This window comes from Ictalurus furcatus, chromosome 8 (assembly GCF_023375685.1).
Source record: "Ictalurus furcatus strain D&B chromosome 8, Billie_1.0, whole genome shotgun sequence".
NCBI lineage: Eukaryota > Metazoa > Chordata > Actinopteri > Siluriformes > Ictaluridae > Ictalurus > Ictalurus furcatus.
In genome coordinates this window covers 17,039,400-17,051,642 of record NC_071262.1, presented here as the reverse complement: position 1 = coordinate 17,051,642, position 12,243 = coordinate 17,039,400, and the positions used below count along the sequence as shown (strand labels likewise).

General features: G+C 36.3%; 1 protein-coding gene across 1 annotated transcript; it reads right to left on the bottom strand.

The window, feature by feature from the left end:
- Window positions 1–131: 131 nt before the first annotated feature.
- sh3gl3b (SH3-domain GRB2-like 3b) lies at window positions 132–9,125 on the bottom strand. Its single transcript, XM_053631136.1, has 10 exons — window positions 8,329–9,125; window positions 6,514–6,582; window positions 6,334–6,406; window positions 6,092–6,235; window positions 5,284–5,417; window positions 4,890–5,048; window positions 4,679–4,782; window positions 4,481–4,587; window positions 4,336–4,368; window positions 132–1,414 (listed from the first exon to the last, which is right to left on the bottom strand). The coding sequence occupies exons 1-10, from the start codon at window positions 8,371–8,373 to the stop codon at window positions 1,200–1,202; spliced, it is 1,083 nt and encodes a 360-aa protein (XP_053487111.1). The 5' UTR covers window positions 8,374–9,125; the 3' UTR covers window positions 132–1,199.
- Between the last annotated feature and the right edge of the window lie 3,118 nt (window positions 9,126–12,243).

The window sequence follows — 12,243 nt, the reverse complement described above, 5'->3', positions numbered from 1 at the left end:
GTGTTGCGAAATCTTTTCAGGGGAAATTAGCTAATGCATGCTCAGAAAGTACGAAGAGTCCTTAGACGTCGCCAGATGGCGTCATAGACTAACTTGCATATTCATTAAATTCCAATTATACAACAGCGCGGGTGAATGCTCGAATCTGATTGGTCAGAAGGTGTGAATTATTTTTGCATAACAGCAAAGCTCAGACAGTAGTTCTGTCTGTAACATAAACGATAGGTTAGTGTTATTATATATTTTAGGAGAGCTTTATTACGAACAAGAACTAATTTGTTTCTCTGTTGTTCCGCGACATTAAATTGAACTATAAACCATTAAAATGCACAAGTGACGTTCATTAAGAAATTAAACATTGTAATCTTTGGCAAATCACTCTGGTATAAGCAGAATAACACACTACAGACCATGCTGATATATAAGAAAATAATGCACTTCAGATGTAGCGGCACTATTTACAAAATTCTATAAAATACATTAAGAACGCAGACAAAAGTAAGCAGTGGCAGTGAGTAGTCAGAAAAGGCACAAAGGAAATAGTTACAGATGAAATAACTTGCCTTTATTGCTTGGAAATATAGCCAAGAAAATTATTTAAAACAAAGAAAAATGAAGTGCATCAGTAGGACAAACAATGATGATCAGCAAGAAAGTCACTAAAAAGTCACCAAAGGAATGTTCACATTCACATAATAATGATGTGGTCTGTTACAACCTTAATTTGCCAACTTTCATTCAATTCCATTTATTTCATTTACAAATTATTTGTCTCTAAAACAAATAGCAAATGCTTACAATATTAACCACATACTGCAGGTTTCAATATAGCTATAATAAAAAAGCAGCATCACTTGCACAAAAGGCTATAGCAATAGTATTATTTATATTATATTATAATATTTATTATAATATTATTGCAATTGTAAATTGTGTTAAATACCACGTATAAGAAATATTCATATCACCCTTACTCTCATACACCAATCAACTTTTAATTACATCACTGGTCTCTTTATTATAAACAATAAAATACAAAGAAGAAATCAAGACAATATATACATATACTTACATTGCATAGCTGTGAACTGTGAAGCAAATTCTTCTGATAAAGGTGTTGATCAATAAAATTCATAGGTTTGAACAAGCACCAAAAAGAAGAAGAGTTGTGTAATGGCTCAGTGAACTGGGGCCTGCTGTCATTGCGGCAGTGGTACAAGGACCTCAACGTAATTGACTGGAAAAAAGCCAGACTCCCCATTGAGCAGCCCTTCATACCAGTTCTCATCAACCTGGTTAGTGAGAGTAATGATGTTGCCCTTCTTGAAGCCTAACTCACGTTGATTTTCAGGCTTAAAGTTGAAAAGCGCCCGACAGCAAGGCTGGTCCAGTGGAGATTTAAAATTACAGTTGCCTGTAGAACAAATATTCATATGGATCCATGCTGAGGATATACAATATACGGTCATGTGAAAATATAAGTACACCCCACAGAAATTGTTTGCTTTTTCGACATATTCGGACAAGTAAACATTTGAGTCTTTGAAACAGTGTCTATTCATAAAGCTGTTATACTTGAACAAAACTACAAGGAAAATTAGCTTTTTCAATCATTTATTCAACAGAAATATAAATAGATGTGATATTCTTCTGAGGAAAGTAAGTACACCCTTGTCATCAGAAGCTAGTATTGCCCCTTTAGCAGAAATAACTTCTTGTAGGCGTTTTGCATAAATGTCCACCAGGCACACTGGAATTTTTGACCACTCTTCCATGCAATATTTTTTCAGTTGCAAGATGTTTGAGGGTTTTCTTGCATGTGTTGCCCGTTTCAAATCCCCCCACAACATTCCAATGGAATTCAAATCCGGGCTTTGACTAGGCCATTCCATAACCCCCCATTTCTTCTTTTTGAGCCATTCCTTGGTGGAGTTGGTAGTGTGCTTAGGATCATTATCCTGCTGAAAGGTCCATTTTCGGTTCAACTTCAACTTTTGGACAGATGGCCTCACATTATCTTCAAGCACTCTTTGATATGATGCAGAATTTATAGTTGAATCAATGAATGCAAGCTGTCCAGTCCCTGAAGTAGCGAAGCAATCCCAGACCATAAAATTTCCACCACCGTGCTTCAGTTTTATGCAATCGCTTTCTGATTGTAGAAGCATGCACTTTGACACCAACAGTTACAAGACTTACTAGCAGATCCTGTGATGAAACTGTTTGGTTCTTGGAGACTTCTTTTTGCATCAGAGAATTTGCTGGGATGGCCAGTCCTGGACAAATTGGCAGTTGTTTGAAATCTGTGTGATGATTTTTAGATGATTTTCCTTACAGTGGAATGATGTATTAAAAAAAAAATTTGGATATCTTTTTGAATATCTTGCCAGACTCATAGGCATCCACAACTTTTATTTTCTGAAGGCCTTGTAGAACTCTTTAGATCTTGGCATGATGATACCACACACCACAATAGCAAAGTGAACACCAGACAGTAGATGTGAATGTTTTAAATAAGACAGGATCCACCTGCACTCCCTAAGCAGGTTCTAATCACTGGCACCCAACCTTGAACACCTGATACTAATTTTATGGATTTGAAGGTGTGATAAATGTAAGGATGTACTTACTTTTTCCATGTGACTGATCTGTTTTTTTGTTAATATAAATTAACAAAATTACTTGAAAATGACTACAAAATGTCAATGTTATTTGTCATTTGATAGACTGCATCAGCTTTATTAATAGGCACTGTTTCAAAGAAGATCAAATGTTTGCTTGACCAAATATGCCAACAATTTCCATGGGGTTTACTTATTTTTTTTATGTCTATACACGCACAGTCCCCTCTGAAAGTATTGGAATGGAAAGGCCAATTCTTTTGTTTTTGCTATACACTACACATTTGGGTTTGAGCTCAAAAGTTGAATATGAGACAATAGATCAGAATTTCAGGAACAGATAGTTTTAAAGTAAATTAAAGTAAATAACACTTAATATTTGGTTACATATCCATATGTGTAGATTTGATCTGAACATTGGGGGTGGGGTGGGTGGGTTGAAGTGTGAATGTGTATGCTTCCAGATATTTTAAAATAATAAATTGGGAAAAATCAGCTTTGTTATATCTGCACTGTTATTAGATAATTATCATCTGCTTATCTGGACAGGAACAGATCCTTTCTTCTTTGTCTTTTCCACCACTTTGTTAGAGGTTATTCGTGGTTTCAGAACATTTGTGGCTCATCTCTGTATTTCTCTGTGAATTCCAATATGGACTTCTAATTCTTATTGCTGATGAGTGGTTTGCATCTTGTTTATGGCCTCCATATTTCTGTTCTGAAAGTCTTCTTCAACTGTTGTTTTTAGTCTTCTCTCATCAATTGCTGTTGTTGTTGTTTTCCTTTGCTGACCTGTTCCATGTCTGGTAGTTAGTTTATTTTTTTCCCAGGACATTCCAGATTTTTGCCCAATGTTTCAAAATGGCTTGCTTTTCTCCCATAGACAGCTCTCTGGTCTTCATGTTAATTCATCCTTTTTGACAACAAATACAATCTTCACAGGTGAAATCCAGGGCTCAAACTATGAGTAGACATTCAGAGCTATTAACTGTTTAAACAATCAATCTAACTGGGCACAACTGGGCATCAAGAAGCACCTGTCAGTCACATGTTCCAATATTTTTGATCACTTGAAAAATTGGTTGGTTCAACCAGAAGGTGTTATGTTCTAAATTGTTTAACATATCTAGATGTAAATATCAGGAAATGAAATCTGAAATTCTGATCTATCATCTCATATTCATATTTTGATCTCAAAATAAAATGTCTTCAGTGTATAGCAAAACAAAAGAATTGGCCGTGCTGTTCCAATGCTTTCAGAGGGGACTATATAATCACCAGCAACTTTAATAGTACACCTACTCATTTATGCGGTTATCCAAGCATTCAATCATGTAGCATCAGCACAATGAATAAAATCATACAGATAACGGTCAAGAGCTTCAGTTAATGGTCAAACATCAGAATGGGGGAAAAAAATTATCTTAGTGACTTTAACCATGGCATGTTTGTTGATGGGCTAAATTGAGTATTTCAGAAACTGCTCCTGGGATTTTCACACACACAACAGTCTCTGCAGTTTACACAGGATAGTGAGGAAAAATAAAAAACATACAGGGGGCTTTGGTTCTGTGGGCAGAAAGACCTTGTTGATCAGAGAGGTGAGAGAAGAATGGCCAGACTGGGTTGAGCTTCCAGGAAGGCTATGGTAACTAAAACAACCAATCTTTATAACTGTGGTGTACATTTTACTTTTGGATAAAAGTATACTTACTTTTTTCGCTCAGCTCTTGGGTTACCTCAGTATCTGAAAAATTAAAGCGTCAAAGTTAAAATCTTTCCTTGTATATACTTATCAATATAATTAAAAACATTTTATAATGATTTAGCACTGTGGCAACATTAAAAATATCACCGACCATAAGATGAGCTTGTGGAAAACCCGTAAGTGTCCGTGCAGCACATTGTACTAGCATTAGACTTTGATTTGAACTCCCTCTTTGGTCTGTTGCTGGTATCAGTAATCCTGAATAAAAAGAAGAAGAAATTTTCATAAACCACCCACCTAAAATGCTGAAATTTGACAAATGTGTTAAGTAAATGGATGTTCAGCTAACTTGTTCTGCAGACTGCTTCTGAGGTTCTCTAGAATGTCGCGAGATTGCTGATGGTAGTCCATCGATGCTTCAATGAGGCCTAACAGCTGTCGTACTTGATCCACCTAAGGCAAATTAATAATCACTAATGCATATTTGACTCCAGTTTTATGAAAAAAAAAATATAGAAAAATATTCTCTTCAATGTCTTACTCTTTTCCAACTTCCTTACATCATTTTCTAAGAGGTTGAACATGCTTCTTTTTGCCAGCTCTTTGGAGTCCTCAAACTTGTCTAATGCCTGTTTAAGCTCCGCCTCTGCAATCCTCCTTTTGGAATTTTTCTTGTAGTCGAAATCTAGACGGCGACCCTCAAGTTTTTTCAGATGGAACTTGCAAACAGAAAAAAAATAAGTAAATATATACATTACATTATCATTTAAGTTAAAACCTACATAAACCACAGCCTTCTGATGATTATATTCATGTACTAAACTAATACTTGGTTATTTTATACTTTTTTTTGCTCATATTTATAGAGACTTACAAAAAAATTAGACACGATTATGATCTTAAGACATTATATTGATTCTATTTTTGTCCATTACTCATAATGACAAGACTCACTGCAATTTCCTTAAGCTCCTTCTCCTGCAGCATCTGAAGTGGATTGATAAAGGTGCGTTTCACACGCACATCCATGCAGTCTCTTACTTCAGCCATCTGCTTCAAGGCCTGTCCCATGTCCACCAGTGCACTACCTAGTGGAAACCGTCTTGATTAAGCTCAGGCTAACAGACCAAAGATTAGACTGAGCTGAAATGACAGCAATACTATTTCTGTATGGTAGAGCTGAGCGACGGACAAAATACTGCAATTATCTTGGTACATATTGTAACTGTAATAAGTCTTGCAATTAAACAACACTGACATGATATTACTACATGTAATAAAGCTTTAATTGATTGTTTAGCGGACTGGCTTGCATATTTCACAATTCTGAAGGCCAATATTGCACTAATGATTAACAATAATATCTTTTGCACCACTACACAATGCCCTTTCACATAGTGCATATAGAAGATATACTACATACTATTATCATAATATAGGTGTTCAAGCAGTGTATGAGAAATCTACTCAAACCTATTGTATGTCTTACAGGACAATAAAAGTGTTTAGAATGAACAGTGTTAGTATTCGTCCACCTTCATTAAGCAAGTAGTGATTAATTAGTAAAGCAGACCTTTCCTTTAATGAATAATTTATATCAACTATGCAACTGTTTACTTCTCTATGAAAGGTGATAGTACAATGCCAGACTTTTTCATTAGTTTTGCACAGATAAAGTTTAGTCACAGACTAAAACACTTTATTCTGGTTACACATGAAGATATCTTTTTATAGTGAGTTTTATTCCAGCTGATAAACCTACCAAATGCAGACTCCACCCCGAGCTCATTACCGTAGATTAACATACAGTCTCCCAGTATTCCTTCTGTTTGTGGGTATCCAACCGGCCTTACATTTCCACGAATCCTAGACATTTTAGTGAGCATGCTGAGTTTTGCTCTATATGCTAAGAATCAAACACATAAGACAGGAAGTAATGAATAATAACACCTATAAATACCTTAAAAGTGAATACATGCTCATAAAAATTTTCCTAAGGCATACCTGGGTTTGGCTCAAGATACTCTGTTGTTTTTGTAACAAGTTCGACAATCAGCTTGTTGGTGATTTCAGTTTTCTATAATAAAGCGGGCAAAATACATGTTCACTGAGAGTGAGGCCAAGTTTTTAATCTTGTCATTTTAAATTTTTCTTTGAGATAAATGAAAACAATATATATTATACCTTTTCCATTCTGATGAAATCCTCATCCAGCTTTGTTCCTTCAACACCACCGATCTTTTCCTTGAGCAACTAAATTGATACAAAGCACAATAAAGTCTGATAGTATGTGGGTTCAGCAGTAAAGTCAGCAGTAAATGCAAAAACAGATAAACAATTGGTTGTGCATGGACTTCAAATTCTGCAGTTTATGGTATAAGAATAAGGTGATTTATTCTTTAGAAGCGTTAAAAAAACATTTTAGAAAGGAGTAATGAATTTAAACACAGCATGCTGCAATATTGAATCCTTTTCCATGGTATGTTCATTTAATATTTCTGATTTCTTGCACCACGCCATTCCGACCCAACAAAGAGAAAAGAAGAAACACTAAACGTGATTAAGAAGGGGTCATTCCCTACAATGACCACTTTATGGGATGAGTAACATATTTTAGGATAATACTGAGATAAAATATTTATATAATAGTAACATATACTCTATTTTGTGGCTTTAGGTGTGCTGCAAGAAGACAAAGTTCAGATGGTGCAATATGTATTAAGCTGTAAGGAAGTTAAGACTGTTTATCAGCAATAAAAGCTTTGTATCATTTCTCCAAGGAGGAAACCACCATGATTCTGTTTTTGTACTTGTGAAAACACCCGATCCATTTTTATGATATTAATTTATTAATATCTGACATCACTTTTCTGTTCTGCTGTTCATTTATTAAACTTTGTGGATCACCTGACAATATTCCTACAGCAGTGAAAATGAAAGTATGCGTGAACATGCTAACTGCTGAATGCTTTTAACACTAAGCAAATTCAGAACAAAAAATATTTTTTAAATTAATACACTATAAAACAAAAGCTCTGACATGTAGCCTACTGGCTGATGGATGGATGGATAGATAGATAGATAGATAGATACTTTGTTGATCCCGAGGGAAACTGCAATAGACATGTACTGTACACGGTCTGCATTTGGCTTCCTATCAGTAAAATCATTCCAACGTTCTCATGCAGCACTGCAGTAAGTCATTCAGTTCTTCTTTGAGTAAACAGAGTGAGTGAAGTTTGTGCTTTGGCTTGATTACTTTACGATTCACTGCACTGATTCTGTTTCTTCGTATAAATCTGTGCGACTCAACCGAATCATATATGTTTTGATTCACTTGATTCACCACCCAGTTCGGCAATAGCCTACCTAGTCGATAAACACATTCGCGTTCTGATACTCTTACTTTGTCTGTATAGCAAATTATTTTTGATATCTAATAAACAAATAAAAGAAGTTGTATGATAATATCCGATACAAACCTACATTTAAAATCCACAATTTAATTTGATTGTATTGTTAATAGCTATAAGCGTACACTATCGTTTGAAAGGAGGCCTAGTAGTAGCTAAGAAAAAGAAGAGATAATCTTTAAACGAAAGGGTAAAACTTTTGATTAGTTCGTATTTACAATTCGATTCACCCGACTCACTTAAAAGAATCATTCAAGAGAACCGATTCATATGCGTACCGCCCGTCAATAGGGCGAGTAACTTGCACGAGCTGCTACTTCTTATCCCAATTCCAAAACATATAAGTTAATACAATCTTTGTATAAAGTTAGTATATCTTGCTGTATTAGACTGGGTTTTAGATAGCCTACTTTATGTTATAGTACTTGGTGTCAACGGCAGACCCAGCGTGTAGGAGACGACTTCATTGTATAGACATATTTTAAAAAGAACAAAGTCAGTACATTCTTTGCTGCTGAAAGAAAAAAAAACTTATTAATACACACAATTAGACAGGTACGTGACAGGACGCTTGTCCTCTCATTACCTGGCTTGCCTTGTGAAACTGTTTCTTCAGTCCCGCCACGGACATCTTTCATGCTTTTCACCTTCACCTTTTAAACAATCAGTAAAAGCTTCGCTTTTCAATTAAAGGGTGAGATGACCGAGAAATATTGACAAACAAGTAAAAACAAAAAAAAAAAACAACAAAAAAACAAACAAACAAAATCAAAACAACAACCGGGGCGTAGCCGTTCGATTTTTCGTCCACAAAACAAAAGGTCCAAAAAGTCAAACAAGAAGCGAAATCAAATCGGCTCCAGCATGCAGCGGTTACTTTAAGAACACAATAAGGTCAGAGTCCATAGTCACACCCATATGACGCTTCTTAAAACTGAATCAGTCCGTCCATGCTGTAATCCTTACAGATTTTTTTAACTGGCTAAATAAACAAAATAGCACAGTTCTATCGAAGCATGCAGAGGATGCGCAGAGAGCTGGAACCAGTTTCTCTTCTCAGGTGACGTTATACGGCACGTGGGCTAAACGTAAAGACGTCTCTTATACAGAATTCCACACAGTAATCAGTCCACTTTATAGGGCACTGGTCATAGTCCACCGCATTGCACTATGATGGGTGGAATGTGACAAAATTAGCATGGTCATATAGGTATATAGTGTTAGTGTGCAGTGTGTCCAGGTTATTGGACATGGCATGGAAAAGGGAAACCAAGAGGACACTAAACGGTGCACCACAAAATTGCATTTGCTGTTTGGTGAAAAATTAATAGCGACACAATAGTGTTCATGTATTAGTTCAGTTAGCGCTATTTTTTCTCACACTCAAGGGATTTGGGTCAAAACATCTTCTGTCGAGGAAAATCAATCCTTCCAGCCTAAGTAAAAAAAAAACTTCAGAGACAGAGGGTTTGTAGATGTCAAAAAGTAACTTAACTTTATTGAAACAATAAAGTGAGACAGTCTGCAGAGGGTCCGAATTATACATACACAAACCTGTCTTTATATACCTCTCTGAAGCAGTAAAATTATCCCTAGGTGGGGCTTTCACCTTTTCTTTCTAGAAAAGACCAATCTCCATTGCCTTAACTAATTATTCACATCCATATGATACCTTATATTTGTGGCACATGAGTAGTCAGTTGTATGTTCTTTAATAGTTTTACCAGACCAGGGTTTTTTTTTACTGTGTCACATAATTCACCCTATAGCATCATCTTGGTACTTTCCTCCTGGAATTCTTATCTCTTCTTTTGACACTGATTTGCAAGCTTAGAGGGGTTTTGTTTAGAAACCCAGTTGTGGAATGTATAATTTATTTTTTATTGCGTCAAAGTGAAGCTGCTTTAGACAAACACATAGTTCTTAATTTACTGCCATAGAGTGAAGCTGCTTTAGACAAACACAAAGCACTTAATGTACACATTTCGAACACCACCTGTTAGAAAGTGTTTTGTAGTTTTAGATTATGCCTGCTGTGCAGAGGTATGCATTGACACAGAAAACAATTAGGCCTACTGTTTGATAAGACACAGAATTCTTCTAACTCAATACACACTTATAACTTGATCAACAAGTGTACTATGGATTTACATAATGATTCCCACAAGTAAGTCTTAACTGTTGTGTATACATACCAGATTATACCTGATTAACATATCCAAACATCAGTAAACTTTGTAGTTACACACACTGATTACACTTTATATCATATACTACAAAGCTGCAATTTACAGTGGCCCCCACTAATATTGGCACCCTTGTTAAATATGAGCAAAGAAGGCTGTGAAAAATTATCTTTATTGTTTAACTTTTTGATCTTTTGATCTCATGGATATCAAACAATTGCAAACAAAACACACGTTTATAAAAAAAAATCTTTGTTAAATATAGGTGTTCAACAATTATTGGCACCCTTTTAATCAATACTTTGTCAATACTGTGCTACCTCCGTTTGCCAAGATAACAGCTCTGCGTCGTCTCCTATAATGCCTGATGAGGTTGGAGAATACATGGCAAGGTATCTGAGACCATTCCTCCATACAGAATCTCTCCAGATCATTTAAATTTTGAGGTCCACACTGGTGGACTCTCCTCTTCAGTTCACCCCACAGGTTTTCTATGGTTTTCAATTCAGGGAACTAGGATGACCATGGCAGGACCTTGATTTTGTGGTCAGTAAACCATTTTTGTGTTGATTTTGATGTATGTTTTGGATCATTGTCCTGCTGGAAGAGCCAACCACAGCCCATTTTAAGCTTTCTGGTAGAGACAGTCAGGTTTTTATTTAATATCTGTTGATATTTGATAGAGTCCATAATGCCATGTATCCTAACAAAATGTCCAGGTCCTCTGGCAGAAAAACAGTCCCAAAACATTAAAGAGCCACCACCATATTTAACCGTGAGCATAAGGTACTTTTCCCTATGGCTACCTCTCTGTGTGCCAAAATCAACTCTGGTGTTTATTGCCAAAAAGCTCTATTTTGGTTTCATCTGACCATAGAACCTGATCTCATTTGAAGTTCCAGTAGTGTCTGGCAAACTGAAGATGTTTGAGTTTGTTTTTGGATGAAAGTAGAGGCTTTTTTCTTGAAACCCTTCCAAATAACTTGTGGTGATGTAGGTGACTTCGAATTGTAGATCTGGAGACTTCCTGACCCCAAGACGCAACTTCTGCAATTCTCCAGCTGTGATCCTTGGAGATTTTTTGGCCACTTGAATCATCCTCTTCACAGTGTGTTGAGACAATATAGACACACATCCAATTCCAGGTTGATTCATAACATTTCCAGTTGACTGGAACTTCTTAATTATTGCCCAGATAGTGGAAATGGGTATTTTCAATGCTTGTCCTATTTTCTTATAGCCACTTCCCATTTTGTGAAGCTCAACAACCTATTGCCGCACATCACAGATAAATTCCTTGGTCTTACCCATTGTTAAGAATGATTAAGAGAATTTGGCCTATGTGTTACCTCATATTTATACCCCTTTGAAACAGGAAGTCATGGTTGAACAATTTCCTGTTCCTAGTCACCCAGGTGTACTAAAAAAAAATTAAATATCAATGGGAATATACTTCAAATATATTTTTCTCATATGAATTCATAAGGGTGCCAATAATTGTTGCACACTCAATTCAATTTCAATTCAATTTTATTTGTATAGCGCTTTTTACAATAGACATTGTCTCAAAGCAGCTTTACAGAAATATCAACATGGTATACAGATATTAAAGGTGCGAATTTATCCCAACTGAGCAAGCCACTGAGTGGCGACGGTGGCAAGGAAAAACTCCCTAAGATGTTTTAAGAGGAAGAAACCTTGAGAGGAACCCGACTCAGAAGGGAACCCATCCTCATCTGGGTAACAACAGATAGTGTGAAAAAGTTCATTATGGATTTATATGAAGTCTGTATGGCCTTAGGAGCAGCCGTAGTCCCAGCAGTCTGGAATTAGAGAAGATTTGAGCTCCATCCAGAGGCAGAAAGGATCTGGATCTCTAGTATCTCCATAAATTCATGTGGGGCTCGGCGAAAGGAGAGAGGGAGAAAAAAGATAATTATGACTGCGAAGTAGTAGAACAGAATCTAGTCAGGGTAGGCTTGAGTAAACAAATACGTTTTAAGCCTAGACTTAAACACTGAGACTGTGTCTGAGTCCCGAACACTAATAGGAAGACTGTTCCATAACTGTGGGGCTCTATAAGAGAAAGCTCTTCCCCCTGCTGTAGCCTTCACTATTCGAGGTACCGTCAAATAGCCTGCATCTTTTGATCTAAGTAGGCGTGGCGGATTATATAAAACCAAAAGGTCGCTTAGATATTGTGGCGCGAGACCATTTAGTGCTTTATAGGTTAACAAAAGTATTTTATAGTTAATGCGAGATTTTACTGGGAGCCAATGCAGTATTGATAATATCGGTGTGATATGGTCGTACCT

Excerpts from the sequence above, each read along its gene's own strand:
- sh3gl3b (XM_053631136.1), bottom strand. The coding sequence starts at position 8,373 with ATGTCCGTGGCGGGACTGAAGAAACAGTTTCACAAGGCAAGCCAG. Across the intron at positions 6,407-6,513 it reads ATTTCATCAGAATGGAAAAG|AAAACTGAAATCACCAACAA; the intron begins GTATAATATATA and ends GCTTTATTATAG. Across the intron at positions 6,236-6,333 it reads GTATCTTGAGCCAAACCCAG|CATATAGAGCAAAACTCAGC; the intron begins GTATGCCTTAGG and ends TTTGATTCTTAG.